Source organism: Mizuhopecten yessoensis, unplaced genomic scaffold (assembly GCF_002113885.1).
Source record: "Mizuhopecten yessoensis strain PY_sf001 unplaced genomic scaffold, ASM211388v2 scaffold10275, whole genome shotgun sequence".
NCBI classification, from domain to species: Eukaryota; Metazoa; Mollusca; class Bivalvia; order Pectinida; family Pectinidae; genus Mizuhopecten; species Mizuhopecten yessoensis.
Window position 1 is genome coordinate 2126878 of NW_018408465.1, and position 18736 is coordinate 2145613.

The 18736-nt window shown below is 35.8% G+C and overlaps 2 protein-coding genes across 6 annotated transcripts in view; one reads left to right on the forward strand and one right to left on the reverse strand.

Moving 5' to 3' along the window:
• The first annotated feature begins 219 nt into the window (after positions 1 to 219).
• Positions 220 to 4188, forward strand: LOC110459890 (zinc finger protein 227-like). The gene is made up of 2 exons (XM_021512359.1): positions 220 to 360; positions 1855 to 4188. The coding sequence occupies exon 2, from the start codon at positions 1924 to 1926 to the stop codon at positions 3562 to 3564; it is 1641 nt and encodes a 546-aa protein (XP_021368034.1). The 5' UTR covers positions 220 to 360; positions 1855 to 1923; the 3' UTR covers positions 3565 to 4188.
• Positions 4189 to 12827: 8639 nt separating this feature from the next.
• The window catches only part of LOC110459993 (prolyl 3-hydroxylase 2-like), a 34435-nt gene continuing 28526 nt past the window's right edge, over positions 12828 to 18736 (reverse strand). For all 5 annotated transcript variants that reach the window (XM_021512668.1, XM_021512670.1, XM_021512669.1 and 2 more), the window contains 6 exons: positions 17997 to 18103; positions 17304 to 17408; positions 16541 to 16691; positions 15688 to 15811; positions 15156 to 15228; positions 12828 to 12999 (listed from right to left, as the gene is read on the reverse strand). In XM_021512668.1, the coding sequence (XP_021368343.1) occupies positions 12835 to 12999; positions 15156 to 15228; positions 15688 to 15811; positions 16541 to 16691; positions 17304 to 17408; positions 17997 to 18103 (725 nt within the window). In that variant the 3' untranslated portion in view covers positions 12828 to 12834. The remainder of the gene's footprint in view (positions 13000 to 15155; positions 15229 to 15687; positions 15812 to 16540; positions 16692 to 17303; positions 17409 to 17996; positions 18104 to 18736) is intronic.

Genomic DNA, 18736 nt, shown 5'->3' on the forward strand with positions numbered 1-18736 from the left:
TGAAAGGTAAGTGGCACGGGACCCTTTTTATGACATGGACCAACCAAATGGTCTGATATTTATTTATGTCTCCGTTTCCTTTATTTTTAAACATTTTTTTACTATGCATATCTCCAGCACATATGTAGGCCTATGTGAATAAAATAGAGCTTCAACCAAACTAAAGACCTCAAGAAAACAGTCTTAACGATCCTGTCATTAGCATGTACCATTAAATGTTGACAATGAAGTAATCCCGACGCAAGATATCTGTAAAATTAGATACATGTGTATGGTGTTACTATTTATCCAATTGATGACAACAGACATCATTTGGTCTTGTGGAGATCAAAATATATATAGCATACAACTAGGACCCAGGTAAGACATTAAAAAAGAACATAGCAAAGTAATAGTTGTCCTTCTGTATGATAAGCAGGTCGGAAATAACTGGATTTTTAGACCTATTTCATCAAAGGTAAACATATCCAATATTGTTTGTTCTTCTTCGATGGTATGTGTGAATCTAGAAGCCTCATATGCTTAGCAATGCGTGATGCATGTTAACAGTAGGAGGCTTGGTAACCAAGATTTTAAAATCCTTTGGCTGTGCTGCTGCAAAAAGGTGTGAAAATTACAGCTAAAGGGGGATAACTAGTACTTATTTTCCAACCCAACTCACAGTAATTATAGATATAATATAACAGGCCTAGGACAAGTAGTGATATATATCCGTTCTGTTTATATCGTTTTTGCATGATAGATATACAAAACACGTTTGAACGCTGATTATTCAGCATAATGGTATTTTTACTATGAAATGGACTATATTAGGCCTACATGTACAGTATTATAACTCATTAATGTGTAAATAATGGACTTTTATCATTTTTTATGTGCAACCGGTTGGACATTATAAATAATTAATGAAATACTATCAAGACATCTCCAAAAGCTTAAAAGTTTACAACGATGTAGATTACAGCGAAAGATACAGCGAAAGGAAAGGAGGCAAGGGGAATAACTCTTGCTTTCTTACCCTTTAAACATTTTGAACACAAAAAAAATAGCTGGCCATATATAGTCATGTTAGTCTACAAGTTACTGATCTTGTACTTGTACTTTTTGGTGGAAGTAAATGTGTGAAATGTTTGTTTTGTTAAGAAAGGATGCAACTGTTTTTCGGTGAAAGTATTGGTGTATGCACAGTATATGTCATCCTCGATATCCAGGGGTTTTGTTCACTTTCGCTCTCTACACCCCTGGAATATGTCATAGCAAAATCGAAGGCTCAATGTGCAGCACCTTGTGGATGAGACAAGAAGACTAGTTTGGTCCTTTGATGTACATCAAAAGAATCTAGCGGTCGGGTAATGATAAAAACTGAAAAGTATCAGCCTAGTGATTACCTGACACCAATCAAATAGCTAGCCGTGTGCCTTTAATTTTGCTATGACATATTCCAGGGGTGCAGAGAGCGAAACCCCTGGATATTGAGGATGAATATATGTTGATAGGCAATTAATAAACAGCATTTGCAATGTGACTTTCATACAGAAAAGTATCACACAGAACAAATAATTTACTTCTAAAAAAACACTGCAGTTATTATGAATTCACGCACTGGGTATCTACGTAATGTCGCAGAGCACAGAACTGATAATAGAAGTTGTCTCCCTTTTTCTAGTTATGTTTGGTAATATAATTAGACAAAATTAACCAATTTCATGATTTCCTTCTGTACATACAACTATAAATTTTGGAATGAATAAGTCTCCTTTTAGGTATGTGTGGCAATTCCTAATTCCATAAATAATAACACACTATATATATAGCTAAAATATGTTGAGTTTTACCTCTTTATCAATATTACAGGGAAAATCTAGGGAGAGTCATTTGTGACAAAAGAAGAAAGGAAATGTCTGCCAAAAGATAAGCATTATAATGGATGGTTCAGAACTTTACGAAAGAACAGTAGAGGAAATTGAAGAAAATACAGAAATGTTCGAAACTCCGACATACACTGGAGAGATTCCAAACATTTTCACAAGTGATGTTGGTGGTACATGTAATGGGTTTGATCAGACATCTAACGAACAGATACCCGTCAGTACACCTTCTGGAGAGAAATCGTACAAATGTAATGTCTGTGGTAAGGAGTTTAATCAGGCCCCTAAGCTACAAAAACACCTGAGTAGACATACAGGTGAGAGGCCGTACAAATGTGATATCTGTGGTAAGGGCTTGAGTAGGTCTACTCACCTGCAGGAACACATCAGGACCCATACAGGAGAGAAACCATACAAATGTGAGGTCTGTGGTAAGACCTTCACTCAGGCAACAAATCTGCAGAGACATAGCAGGACACACACGGGAGAGAGGCCTTACGTGTGTGACGTCTGTGGAAAAGACTTCAGTCTATCACAACATTTGAGGACCCACTACAGAATGCATACTGGAGAGAAGCCGTATAAGTGTGATGTTTGTGATAAGGGGTTTAGGGAACCAGGTAATCTTCAGAAACACAAAGTCACACACACAGGAACGGAATCATACGGATGTGAGGTCTGTGGTAAGGGGTTTACCACAAGTTCTAGCCTTCATTCACATATCAGGACACATACAGGAGAAAAGCCGTACAAATGTGAAATCTGCGATAAGGAGTTTGGTCGGGCAGATGTCCTTCAGAGACATAACAGGACACATACAGGAGAGAAGCCATACAGTTGTGATTTTTGTGGTAAGGGGTTTAGTCAGGCAAGCCAGCGTCAGAAACATCGCAGAATACATACCGGAGAGAAGCCATACAAGTGTGACGTCTGTGGCAAAAATTTCAGTTTGATTCAAAATCTGCAAACCCATCTCAGGACACATTCAGGAATTAAACCGTTCAAGTGTGATATATGTGGAAAAGATTTTAGTCACAGTTCCAACTTAAAAACACATATCAAAACACATGCAAAAGAAAAAGAATTTAAGTGTGATGTTTGTGAGAAGAGTTTTTCTACAATAAATGACTTAAACACACATAACATGTCGCATTCTGGAGAGAAGGCATTCATATGTGGTATGTGTGATAAGGGCTTTAGTAGGTCACAGTATCTAAAAATACACCTCAGGACACATACAGGGGAAAAACCGTACAAGTGTGATATCTGTGATAAGGAGTTCAATGACTCGCGCGACTTAAAAATACACATTAGAGGACATACTGGAGAGAAGCCATATGTTTGTGGTGTTTGTGGTCTCGGCTTTAAGCAGTCATCTAATCTGACGTCACACCTGAAAAAACATTCTGAAGAGAAACCATACGTGTGTGATGTTTGTTGTAGGGGGTTTAAACGGGCAAATAATCTAAAGACGCACATGAAGATACACACAGGACAGAAACTGTATAAGTGTAATGTGTGTGGTAAGGAGTTCAGTCAGACAGGTAATCTACAGAGGCACATGGTGACCCATTCTGATGATAAAGAAACTGTACGTGAGATGTATCTGGTGGAGAGTTTGGACAAACCTTCCACCTATTTTACAGAAACGCAGACGACCTACAAACCATCTACATCTCCAGGACTAGAAGGATAAGGCCAAGCAAAAAATATTTGGTGTTTCCGGTAACCCTACCTATCCTACTCCCCTAAATCTTTTAAGGCAATTTTCAAAGAAGCACTGCTAATGTCAAGATCACCTATATAACAATATGAAATTATTCTTGAAAATAAAACTTGCTACCTACCTATCTTTCCTAAATTATTCCACCATGTTACAGGAAATGCATACATTTTTTTGTCTGGCCTAATTTAACTGTGTGCGTGTTCAGACAATTTTTCAATCAACAGATCAATCAAACATATTTGGTGTTTCCGGTAACCCTACCTATCCTACTCCCCTAAAACTTTTAAGGCAATTTTCAAAGAAGCACTGTTAATGTCAAGATCACCTATATAACAATATGAAATTATTCTTGAAAATAAAACTTGCTACCTACCTACCTTTCCTAAATTATTCCACCATGTTACAGGAAATGCATATATTTTTTTGTCTGGCCAAATTTAACTGTGTGAGTGTTCAGACAACTTTTCGATCAACAGAGACACTCATGCAATGAGACAGGCTAGAGATAGATGAGATTGCATCTATAGCCTGAGATGACATGGTCTCTATTCCGTCTTTGCGTATTGCAGAGTTATCTTCTCTTGGGAGCAGGTATTGATTGTTACGTCACTTGTTTGTGAGAGTGACGTCATCAATTTTGAGAAAACGACGTAATTTCTCACACAACCCAATGACGTAACAATCAATACCTGCTCCCAAGAGAAGATAACTCTAAAATACACAAAGACGGAATAGCCAATGGAGAAAATTTATCATACAGCATTTCATAAATTATTTAATATTAACATACAAATTACCATGACAGATGTGTCAAACAATGTATACAGTTCTTTTTTCATAATTTTTAATTTGTTTTAATTTCCTTTTTTGGAATTGAACTTTTTTATTTTTACAGAATTTTGTTATCACTCTTTGATAATATTAGAATTCCTTTTATTTTTAAAATTCTAATTATGCCTATTATTTTTGTTAGTGTCTCGAGATTAAATGAAAACTTGGTCAAACCAAATATTTGTTATTGATAGTTGAATTTACTTAATATATAACTGATTACATGTACTGATTACGAATAATCAAATAAAGCCGGGGTAACCTCCCCTTCACTTTTATCGAATTCATATACTGTATTTCAGCAGAGACGTATATATGTCTCTGATTTCAGGTAATAAATGAGTGCTAGTGTCAAATTCTTTGATGAAAATATCATGACAAATATTGAGAGAACAGTGTAAACCCTATGTGATGTGTGGAGGCTTGAATTGCCTGTTATTACATATGTATATTGTTTTATGTATATTGATACATTAATATATATATATTAACTCATTCACCCCTGAACTTTCATAATAAACTCTTCCAACCTTTGAATTGGAAGGGTTTAAATGTGTCTTCAGGGGTGAATGAGTTAATGTTTTGATTATGAGGTTAACTAGAACTGCTGTATTGTATAGCTATAGGTAGAGTATATATATATACTAAGTTTCCTTCATACATTAATTATTGTATATATAAGTAGCTCATGAAATTGATGTTTTGATTTACGGTTGTGTATAGTATATTATGTGGTGTGTTGTTTTTAGGTAATATTATCAGGTATTTTTTAACTTGAAATCTTTAACAACTTTAAAATGAATTTTTATTAAATACCTAGCTTGAAATGAAAATTTCATTTTAAACAAGGACTTGCTATTTTTCTAATGTTATTGCTTTTAAGAATTATTCTAAGGAAAGATATATTTATTTAAGTTAAATATCAGAAATAATCAATTTGGTAAAAACTTATATTCTTGTGAAGATATACAAAATGTAATACCTTCTCATGTGATGATATAAGGTCCTGTGTCAATTTTTTTAATTGTCCACTTGGAGGTTTTTTTTCTGTTTACTGTATTGACAGCTGCAGTTTTTCTGTATCAGCTGCAGATGGAATGATGGTAGAATACATGTTTAATTTGGTACATATTTGGAACATACACTATGTTGTAAACATAGCTATGTAATTGGTAACATTTTGTAGGCAAATCATACCAGAAATTAACATAAAACTTTCAAATTGACCATAGCCATATTATAAAGCGACAGGTCTTCGTGAAAATATGGTACCAAAGATTTGTTCCTAAATCTTGCGCTATGCTGATGCAGTAATATTTTACCGTATTATTTTTGTCGCTGCACTATAAGCTGTGAAAAAAATTAGAAAATTTAATGGATTCCCAATGAGTACCACAAATATTTTACTGTCACTGGTATGACAGAATAAACCAATATTTTGACTCGTCACACTTGTGCAAGGTATCAATATTCTGCAATTCTTGTAAATTCCCCTATATATATATACATGTATACTATACTATGCTTCCTTACAAGTTATACCAGTGATTTGTTTTGAGTTATTGTCCCTTAGAGGGTATCTTCAACATCACCTTATTGGTGTGAGTTATCTCCCTTAAGTATCATTATCCGTTCCACATCATATTTCGGATTTGTGTAGAGTTTAAGGGTACACATGTATATGCTACCTTTAAACACTACTTCTATGATTTGTGTGAGAGTTAATTCCCTGAAAGATATATACAGTGTATGCAGCTTTTCATATTATAAATGATGACTGCTAAGATCTTGCTAGGGTCTCTTTTATTTCCCCTGCCCGCTCAACTCTTTGCAACCCCGGTTGAGCATAAAAAAGGCTGTTGTTGGTTCTACACTGTCTGCTGAGAGGTATCATAGAAAATTATGCTATTGGAAGCAAAGTTTTACTGCTAATACACTTTCAGCACGTATGTATCTACATGCTCATGTGGAGTTGTTGGCAAAGTGGCTTAGGAACAATGGGTCATGCCTCAAAAGGTGGCTCCTCAGAAATCCATGGAATATATTACATGTGTGAATTGTATTGTAAAGCACCTATGAGTAGCTTATTATGAAAAGGTCTTTTTACACAACCAATAAAATGTTCTATGTGACGTTTCGATGACTAGTACGATATATACACTGTCACCTTCATCAGACAAATACATGTAACCAGTGAAGTGTATGCACACAAAGGTGTAAAATTTGTACAGTTGTCCACAAAATCGATGTTGATTTCGGCTACGCTGTAAGCGTATGTACAATAGTTCTTATATATGTACCGAAATGATTCGATTCAGCTACGCTTTGTTTCATACTTGGTCATCATAGATGTACGAGAGTCTTTGAGCCCGCTCGTCTCAATTTAGAACTGGCTCACTGCGGCGTATCCAGATTGCTTCCTTTATCTACCGCTTGAACAGATTGCTCTCTCTGTCCAAAACTTTAGAGTTATCCCAGTCAATCACATGATTTTTTCTGTGTGGCATGGTCTGTGATTGCCGATTTATTTATCTGGGACTCCGACTGCTTCCTTTCTGATCTGGTGAATTTCCTTCCTTCTTAAGTTTTTATATCAACATATATTAGTTTCCGAAACAACATCTATCAACAACGCTTCGTTAAGGTATTGGTCTATAGAAAAAAGACCCATACTGACCAATACCTGAACTTCAAATCTCACCATCCTTTGCACCAGAAGTTAGGCGTCGTACACACATTGCTCAACAGATGTGAAACAATAGTCATAGAACAACAGGACAAAACACAAGAGCAGAATCACATCGCAAGGGCAATGAGAATGTGTGCATATCCGGAATGGGCCCTAAAACAGGTACAAAAACAGTGTCAAAGTAAGGGGAAGAACAAGAAAAGGTCAATCAAGTATAAGAACAAAACCAAAGGTCAAGTGGTCATCCGTATATAAAGGGTATATCCGAAACGATCCAGAGGATATATCTCGGTCATGGCATAGCAACAGCCATAAAGCCCCACAAGACGCTTTGCAATATCCTAGTACACCCTAAGAATAAAACACCTAAAGAAAACGTCGCAGAATGCGCATACAAAATCAGATGCAAAAACTGCGACACGCCGTATATTGGAGATACTAGAAGGCGATTTGGGGTCCGCCTCGGTGAACACCGGAAAGATACAGAAACCCGAGAAGGAAGGAAATTAACCAGATCAGAAAAGATGCAGTCAGAGTCCAAGATAAATAAATCGGCAATTACAGACTATGCCACACAGAAAAAATCATGTGATTGACTGGGATAACTCCAAAGTTTTGGACAGAAAGAGCAATCAGTTCAAGCGATAGATATAGAAAGCCATCTGGATACGCCACAGTGGGCCAGTTCTAAATCGAGACGAGGGGGTTTAAAGACTCTTGCACATCTATGACCAAGTATTAAACAGTACGCTTACAGCGTAGCCGAAATCGACATCAATATTGTGGACAACTGGTACACATTTTACACCTTTGTGTGCAAACGCTTCACTGATCATTTGTCTGATGAAGGTGACAGTGTACATATCACACTAGTCATCGAAACATCACATAGAAAATTGTATTGGTTGTGTAAAAAGAACTTTTCATAATCCATACTAACCAACCTGAAGAAAATGCTTAGAAATATGAGTAGCTTATTCTAGATCTATAAGGCACTGTATCAAATGTCAGTATAATAAAATCAGGCACTGTATCAAATGTCAGTATAATAAAATCAGCTGGGTATATATGAAATATGCATGTTGTAGTGTATAAATCATTAAAGGGTTTGTTAACAAAGGATCTGGTGGGTACAATATAACATGAAACCTGTGTTGTATATCAAAACATACAAAGGTTATTTACACAGATAATGTTTTGTAATCTGGTATGTTTCACTACTTCCATCTGCTGAACGTTAAACATTTGTACCAGTAAAATAAGTTTAAATCATGAAACGGCCAAATAAAATGTGCAGAAAAGATTGAGATTATGTTGTATTTTGATCAGGTCCATCCATATCCAACTTCTGTTAGATTCTATCAAACATCTTTTTAGGTCAAAATTGAGATGGCCATCTTGTGATACAGGGCTATCATATATCTATTTGAATAGGTTACCTCAATCCACTATTTAGTGTTTATACATTGTATGTGAACAACTTGACATGACTCATACCGATGTATTGTTACATGGCCATAGAGTTGTGATATTTGGTTCATGGCTTTCTGGAGCGAATGGCAGTCAAAAGTCTTCAAATAATCTTCACCCATTGCAAATGTCACAAGTGTAAAATTTGTCTATAACAGTTAAAATAACTAACTGAATTTCTTTCTACATAACAGAGTTATTGAGTCAAGATACTGTTCAATAGGTTCAAATGACTGCGAAGAAGTGGGATGTAAGCAACGTGTCATCCTCGAAATCCAAGGGGTCCGCTCCAGATACACATATCTTCTTTCCACCCACATCCTCGATATCCAGAGGTTACGCTCATTTTCGCTTTCTACAACCCTGGAAATATGTCATAGCAAAATTGAAGGCACTAAGATAGCTGTTTGATTGGTCTAGATAAAAAAAATCTGACCAATCGCTAGGCTGATACCTTTTCTTTGAAGATTACAAAGGAGAGACGCCCGACTTCAAAGCCTGTCAATTTGCACCGTTACGCGACATCGATATTCTTTTGATGTACATCAAAGGATCGAACTAGTCTTCTTGTCTCATCCACAAGGTGGCGCACACTGAGCCTTCAATTTTGCGCTGACATATTCCAAGGATGCAGAGAGCGAAAGTGAGTATAATCCCTGGAGTATCGAGGATGAAGAAGGATAAGCGCTCCGCAATAGTAAGCGTCTTCTGCTTCATTGAAAATGCAAATCTAGGTCAAATCCAAGTAAAATTATGTAATCATAGGTAGTGGCAACAAAACAAGAAGGGTAGAAATTAATATCACACAAAAAGGGGCATATTTCCCACTCGGGCAAGGACACCATTAAACATATCCATATCCTTAAACAGCAAACATCTCTCGAATCCCTGTATTGTAAGTTTGTCAGCAGTCGGTATCGCTCACAAAAATCATTATGTTCTGAACAAGCTCTTGACAATCTAACTAATTGCAGCAATTAATTAACTAATTAATCGAGGAAGATGTGATGTTACTACCAAGAAAGGGAACGTTCATAATTGGAAAACTGAATTCGCCTCGCTTTTCGTACAGATTAGTCCCTGTTGGTCATGTCATACTGAGAGAGCAAGGAAAGCGTCTGATGTAAAACAGTTTATAGTGTCATTGATTTCAAGTTGAGGGAATGAAGATACAGCACATTGCCGATATCTAAAAGTTACATTGCAGGATTTGACACGGCTTTGTTACCAGTACTTATAAACTCTTCAATAATTTCTGTCTAATAAGAAAGAAAAACAAGTCAAGCAGAAGAAGGGTAGTTTGTTCCCAAAAGAATACCTACAATATGCTAGGAAAATACTGTCAACCAGGAACTCAATCATTGAATAGAAAAAAATGGGAAAAGACTACTTGATATTGCTTAAACCCTGTCTTTGCCAAAATATGAACATATAACTATAGAATTTACTTATGTAAACATGTACTTCTAAGTACACATATGTAAAACTCCCTGAACTTTCCGACACATCTATATAGCGTCTTTGTTTCTCAACCCCCCACCACCTCATTGATTTTTTCCTCTCTCTTTAGTCTTACTTTCCCTTCTATACCTCTAGGACCTGCCCTATCCTCTTTTCTGTCACTTCTAAACAATGCTTATATATAACGGACATACTTTAGCTGTAGTTTAATTTGACGTAAACATGATTACTTAGAGATTATACCTGGAAATAATAGAGAGGCACCTTGGCAATATCTAGTTTATTATTATTGAATGTTTAATGAAGGAATGGTAAATTAATGTGTGAGAGTAACAATGTTTACGTATGATATATGATGTATTTTTCCATTGTTATAAACTTGGAAAAACAATACAAAAAAATACAAACAAAGGAACTCGATCATTCTCACGGCTATATGCTTTACACGATTGAGAAATTGAAATAGTTTTACCATAGGTAAAACCAGTGCAGCCGTACCAAAGCTAGTTTGACTAAAGTTTGACTAAAGTTTTCAACCAAATTTTATTACAATTAAAAGATTTTGAAAAGTTATTTTGACATTTGTCATACAAAGAAATTACCTTCAGATGACACATTTACCGAATATCGATCTTTTTCGAAATGTCTACTATCGCCAGTCAACATTATGTGTCAAATAATATCCAAAGTATGTTGGTGTACAAAAACCGGAAATGTGTCTATCACTTCCGTAAAGATGCGGAACAACTTAAAATGTACATAACATACTAAACTGTTCTGTGTACGAGACTGCATAACTTTTTATTTTGCAACATCTAGCTTTATAGTTGAGCTCATCATGAGCAGCAGACTTAACTGATGACAATTTTATCAGTTGTGATAATAATTTGGTGCAACGCTTTGTTAAATAATCAAACATGACTAGTCATAAGGTTATTGGATTTTATTTGGAAATAGACGTTGCTACAATTTCACATTTTACAAATTTACCGGTTCTCAAATTTTCTAAAATTTCAACTGGAAGTTGGTGTACCACTTCCGTAAAAATTGACATAGCAAAACAGTGTATGAAAATACCAACATTTTTAGAGTTTAAGAATGTAGAACATTTTTAATATGCAATGTGTTGTTACATATTTGAGTTCATAATTTGCAGCAGATCCTACTTTAAACAATATAATATTATTTGATATCTTACAACATTGTTTTGATAGTTTTTCGTTTTTGAAAGTGAATCCTGTCGTACACCTTTGGAGGGCGGCAGTAAATAGGTCATAGCACTGGCCCCGGGGACCTTTTTTTAAAAAAAAAAAATCCCATGGGCCGTGTCTTGTAACTCAATTATGGTTAAATTGCTTTGTGGGCAAAAAATATTTTGTCCATGTAACATGTCCTTTCACTTTCATTGTAACTTCAGTCAAGTATGAAATTGATGTTTTCTCATAAAATATCTGTTTGGTATACATAATATTCTAATAAATATGGGTTATTGACTTATCACGTTACACCAGTAATTAAAGGCAATTCTGATCAAGACGGTATTCTTGACGCGGGAATATATTCTGGTACGGTATACATGGAACCCTGATTTGATATGATTTATTGCTGAATCCTTAAGTTGTAACTTCTTTTCCCTTTTCTTTATATTCTGCATATATTTCGGAACATTTTAGACGTGGATTTTTCGTTGAAACATTTAGTAACATCGATGAAATCCTCGATATACAGGGGTTACGCTCACTTTCGCTCTCTACACCCCTGGCCTATATGTCATAGCAAAATTGAAGGCTCAGTGTGCGCCACCTTGTTGCTGAGACAGGAATACTAGTTAGATCCTTTGGTGTACATTAAAATAATCTCGCGGTCACGCAACGGTAAAAATTGACAGGCTTTGAAGTCGTGCGTCTCTCCTTTTTAATATTCAAAGGACATTTATCAGCCTAGCAAATGGTCAGTTTACATAAGACCAATCAAACTTCTATGACATTCCAGGGGTGTAGAGAACGAAAGTGAACGTAACCCCTGGCTATCGAGGATGCATCGATGAGACCTAGAGGGATGGAACAGCCGTACGGTGGGGTGTAATTCATTTTTGGCATACACATTTCAAAGTGCATTCACGTGTGTATTACATTTATCTTGCAATATATAAGGAATGTCAATGTCACACTACTTTAGTAGTAAGCTGTTGTCTGTATAAAGTTGATAAATATGTATTTACAAGATGGTAGGCTCTGGTAGATATCTTATTCTTCCTCGACATCCAGAAGAGCGAAAATGAGCCTTACCCCTGGATATCGAGAATGAGGTATGCCGTAACATTCTTGGCTACTACATTATCTCTTTTGGGTCATGGTACTGTTCATAATGAAAACTCTACTCGTTATTGGAAATTAACTAGTATTCCCATTTTTCAGATGCATACACAATTAAGGGGGTTTTACGCACTCCCACCCAACCCACCCCTTTTGGCCTAAAGCATTACCGACGAGTCCCAGAAGAACTAAACAGCTGCATGGTGAAATATGATTCATTTTTGGCTTATTATGTCTATTACCAAATGCTAAAGGTGCAGTAACATGTGTGTTTCTTGTGTAAGTCTTCCTTGCATGTGTACATAAATTGACAATCAATTATTGTATATTTTACCTTTCATTGTTTGGTATATCAAACATGTATTGTTTTTCAAAAGTTCCAACAAAAGTAATTACATGATAAACAAGGACCTATTTGCCAGGTGTAGATCTAATAATAAAGAAACACAAAAGATGATTAAACGGCAAACAGATTTATTTTACAATGCCCGACCACGTTGGAAGTGCTCGTCGACGATTTGCGGATGCCGTGAACCAGATGGTGGCAGCACAACGCTTTCCTTTGGTGACAGCCTTGACCCCGTGTAGATGGTCACTCGGAAAGGCGACCATTCGTCCACACTTCGGAACAATAGATACCTGTATATTACACCAAAAAACGCATCATAGTGATATCTAATACAGACATTCCGGATTGATCGTATCCAAACTCCGAACGGGATGCTACAATGTTAGTGAACGCGACAAAAGCCGGTTTACCCTCAGGTACAGCAGTTGACCTGACCAAATGTTTATATACATAGTGTAGTTTGGACCAAATGTCATCCTATTTATGAAATATATTTCACTGCATGGTTAATGTTAAACAGATCAACAGTATAGCTACCTGTTAATTGACTTTACGTATACGTTTATATTATTCAATCCTCATCATGGTCATCAACTTATGCAAGACAAATATTGATTTGAGAGGAAGCTAACGCGATCTACAGTTATAGTGAACAGTGTTTTGACGGATACATTGACAGTACTGCTTTGCTAACTAGTAATGTGATTGTGTTGTTACAAATTGACAGATATTATGGGGTTACATCAATTATTAATAATATAATAAAATAAAATAATAATTTATCATGTAAGCGTACTAATGCTTATGTTCAACACTGATTAATTTTGAAGAATTTGGGTATAACCGGAGAAAGCTATTTAATAAAAACAAAATAAACCTTCTGTTAAAAATAGACTAGAAATTGAAATACCCGTATATATATTATAAACCTATTTGTTGCAAATATAATACTCGAAAATGGAAAATACTCCAAAGTAAGAAATATGTGTTAAGACCAAACATTCAATAATATGAATCAGTGTAGAGTGTAGCAATTTACGAAATGACAGCAATACGATGTCCATCGTTAGGACGTTAGATGGTTACGTGAATGAGTGTCGTATGTAACATATTTAACATGTATAAACGTATGACGACATAGCCACCCCGGCAAAGTCGGGTACGGAATATTTGTACGAGGCGACTAATGTGGGACTTTTCCTTTCGTAGATGTCTCCTATTTTCCTTCTCAGAGTAGTTTGTCCTTGGGAATGCCCAGTGGCATGGCACTATAAATTACCCCATTATTTTTGGATACTGTCGTCGTATATTTCAGTTATTGTTATGACTAGAGACCCAAACGACCAATCAACCATGAAAGCGTACATTTAATCTGATGATTTGGAACATGCGTGTTACGCAAAGTATGTTAAACACAAAGAAAGTCATTTATTTTTCCAAAATGTGTAAATGTCTGCACCCACCTCTGCAGGTGGAGGATCGGGAAAAGAATACACCTGCTGTTACCCACTGCATGTATCGTAGAAGGCGACCAATGTCGGAACCCCCTGCATAATTGGGGATTTGCTTTGGTGTCCTCTACTTGGGGACACAAAAGCAACCAAAATAAATCTGCTGCACCCGTTGCAATATTTGGGATCTTCATTTTTCTTTCTACTTCTAACTACCTTTTATTTCCTAACGACTTGCTTGGCATCACCTCACTTTTTGCTGGAATGTTGAGCGTTCGCCCAGGCGAGGAAAGCAATGGGTTCTGTCCCCAGAGCGGGACATACCCGGTTTACCCATTGTCAGTATAATGTGACCGGGCGGATTGCTGTGCTTGGTGTCTTCGGCATGGTATTTCAGTGAGATAGCACTATAAAGTCGGCATCAGATCTGCGCTATCACAAGGAGGCAAGCAAACCAACATACCCTGTTTCCTGCATATACACACGCAAGCAGGCATACACTACACACATGGTGGCACGTCCTTTAAATGACCTTAGCTATTATTAGGACGTTAAACAAAATTAAACCAACCTTTCAAACTTTTTGAATAGTTTATGGTATACCAGTAATCATCATAAGATCATAAGACCAACCCGTTGAGAATATCTATCCTTAATAATTTGATAAAATTATTTCTTTTAATATTAAGTCTATTAAATGGGGATCGCTGCAGTTGTAGACAAAATTTATGTAATTTGATATTTCACTTCCTCTGTTTTATTTTATACATTTTAATGTTTAGTCAAATGACATTTAAAGAAATTGTAGTAATTTAAAAAACGTTTGTTTGATATATTCTCACCAATTTGAAGCATCATATTATATCACGGGTTAAAAACACCTCATCATATCAATATGCCAAAAGGCAGTACTGTACTAGCGGCCGAATTCATACATGCATACATTAAATCATAATAAATATTTTAGCAAATTAGTCTATCAACTTTAATTTTACCTGCTCGGATTGGTCTGGATTAGCGAAGAAAAATTTCCCACCTTCAAAATTATCATTAAAATACAGCACGGCACTGAAAACAAATAGATGTTAAAAGGATAATAGTTTGTATTTCAAATACAACATGTTTGAATGGCGGGCTTTATGTAAAGTTTAGATTAACGTCAACGTGTTACATTTCGTAAAAATTAAAACTAAATCAATATACAACTTATATGGGAACATAAAGACGGTTGCCTTTGCACTTCTAATTTCTTTGTAGTGTAAAGGTAATAGGAAGGAAGGATCTCCCTTTCCGCACTTATCATCTTAGCCTTTTATATGTTGTCAAGGCAATGGGGGACATTATGGACATTCTCAATAAGTTATAAGCGTATCAGTATTATATGCTGCAAAGTTCAATTGATTTGGTAAATATATCTTTACTGTGTGGATCTAGAAGTTTGCAAATGTCATAGAAGAGTCACAAGATGCTTCGCTTGGTGTCTGATCAATATAATTTGTTAAAATGCCTTTCATGTAATAAATTTACCTGTACGTGCGCCAAGGGTATGCCGCAGTTTCTGTTGCACAGACGCCTTGGTCAGGTTTGAAATCACAACTGTCACCGTGAACAGGGTGGCTTAGATCCTCACTGGTTCGATTTGTCTGCTTTCCTTTAAAAACATTACTAGAGTGGTGAGCACAGACTACAGTTACGTAAAGTTTATGTCAGGAACACGACTGAAACAACAGTGACGCTCAAACGAAAATATGTCTTGATTAATCTTGAAAACCAAAATAACAATACCTGGCATCTTAGATCAGATAAACCGTACATTCCATCGCATTCTTTAGAATAACATATCAGTTCGTGGTTTTGTCAAAGGCAATGCTAAAACATTTCACTGTATGACTTAAATATTGAGAGAGTTTTGTGAATATGCTAACGAAAGTTCTGCTATCCCTATTTACATTCATATTTACGTTTGTATTCGTATTGGCCAAAACAACAATGCAGGAATCAATAAAACGCGATTGGTGAGATAGGGTATGCTTTAATTAATGCATTTAATAGGCTTTTTTAGATCATAGGGTGCTGGGCTGCGATAGCAAACCTTAGGCCAGTATATAAGTGGGCTTTCGGAAAGGGTGCCAGGATGTGATAGTAGTAACACTTTTAGAAGCAGAGTCTCGGGGTATTCCGTCTTTGCGTATTGCAGATTTATCTTCTCTTGTGAGCAGGTATCGTCTGTTACGTCATAGGTATGAGTGAGAAAATTACGTTGTTTTCTCAAAAATAGATGACGTTACTCTCACAAAAAAATGACGTCACAATCAATACCTGCTCACAAGAGCAGATAACTCTGCAATACGCAAAGACGGAATACAAGCAGTATACACACCATCTAGTGCCTTTCTGCAAGTAAACTGAGTGTAGTCGTGGTAGATTGGACGTGTCTCGTTGAACCAGCGTACTACAAGGTGGCGGACCTGTTCTGCTAGCCTGGTCAGAAGGTCTACGTCACTCTCTTTGAGCTGTTTTCCAAGTACGAGCTGATAAGGAAGAAAATGTTATATGATTATGTAGCTAAATGTATCAGATCTGTGACATTTTGAAATTAATAAAACTAATTAAGGTAATATACTGCTTTCATATGATTGTACTGGTGGAGATTTTTCTAGACAACCATTTACACCAAGTATACAGTTAGCTATATCATGTATCCAAATAGGTGATAAATAGATTTTTAGTGTAATGAAAAAGGAATTCGGTGAATGGTTTCGGAACTATCAAGTGATATTGATATCGGACAATATGATAATATAATCGTGAACAAATAAAACATGGTGAAAATATAACTTATGTGCAATCTGTTCCTTTTGACCAGAGACATATAAAGCCAGCATAACGATGACAAAAATTACAAAACTAGAACAGAGTTATGTCAAATTTTAAAAGGTAAAATGTTTTGCCATGTTGCTTGGCATGATTGTATATTGACAATTTGGTACGGTCGTTTTTCATCTTCTCTGGTAAAAATGTTCCAGCTCATTGTTATGTACATATCTGTTATAAGAACAAGGTCTTAAAGTAGTGATAGGTCTGTTTGAATTGATATTAAGACGTTTATTAGGCTTAAATATAGGATACAGAAAGTCGCCTACCTCCCAACAGTCCAATATATCAAATCCTGTAAAAAGTTCCTTGGCAAAGTTGGGTCGGACAGCTGTAGGATAGATTTCGTGATATCCGGCGTTCTTTATTCCATTCTGAAATATGTTCATTCATCAAGTGTCGTTGTTATTGTTACACATAAACAACCTACATAGAATATAAATATTAACCGGTTTCAGTACTGTCATTCAAAAATTACAAGTTAGAGGATCTCCATTAGAAATGCATACATCTATAAATCATACTTTCCTTGACTTGATGGCCGACAACATGACATGCGCCAAACGTGGTGAAAGAAATCTTCCCTTGATGAGCACCAGGGCTTGTAGTCGTGAAAAAGTTTCAATGCAAAACCAGATTCTCTGGTCAAGCTTATTTTCTAGTTCATGTTATACCTTATTCAAATTTCTCATTCTTACAATTATTAGTAGGAACTTAAGATAAACTAAAAAGACTAAGTTATGCACCTTTTAATGCTCTGACTTAATTTATTAAGCAAGCCCTGGGTTCAAATCCGGACTTTTCATGGTGTCTTTCTTTTTGTTTTGGAGTCCCTTCAGTTCCGGTTAGTGTCCTCTATTTCTGTTCATTCTGCGTTCCAAGGCTAACATAACAACACTTCAATAGTTTTGCTAATATCATGATTCTGTTCGATACAAAAAAACTCTCATAATGTTCCTTACCTGAGATATACGCATGACGTCATCACACACCTCCTTTGTAAAGAGATTATCCATAACCACACGTTTATCGTGTTTTAATGTTTCACCCGTCAGCGCGACATCAGCACCTTAATAAAGAAAGTATTCGTAACGTTAAATATTCCATTGTGGTCTTACTTAAATTATTCTATTGTAGTGTTACTATAACTATTCTATCTGTCAGAAAACGAAAAGGGTAACAAGTGAACGTGCAAGAAAATACTTTAAATTACTTTAGAAGATTCAACTTCCGCATTCGGTACCATTCTCCTGGCCCCAAGTTTCACGAATGTTGCTTAGTTAAGGAAATTCCTTAACTTAAAATTCTCCATAGTAAAGCATCACGGAGTTAAAGGAAAGTTTTTTTTCAACTTTAGAATCTTTAGAAACACTCCAATAATGCTTCCACAAGGAAAAACAGAAACTGGTGAGAGGGTATAATTCTCACATGCGAAGCGTGGTTTCTTAAAAAGGTTTAATCCATTCCTACATTTTCCCGTTTATTCCTAAAGTTTCCAAGCTGCTAATAGTTAAAAAATATTTCCTCATTTGATTTTATTTCGTTCTCATTTTTTTTCCAGTTTATTTAGGTAATCAATACAAGTTTTATCTCTCAAATACGTATTGATTCGCTTTTTTCTTCTTCGCAAATTAGATTAAAACATTAATTCAATTAATATTATCTTAAATACTACATTATATTAATTGGTGACTTTAATTTC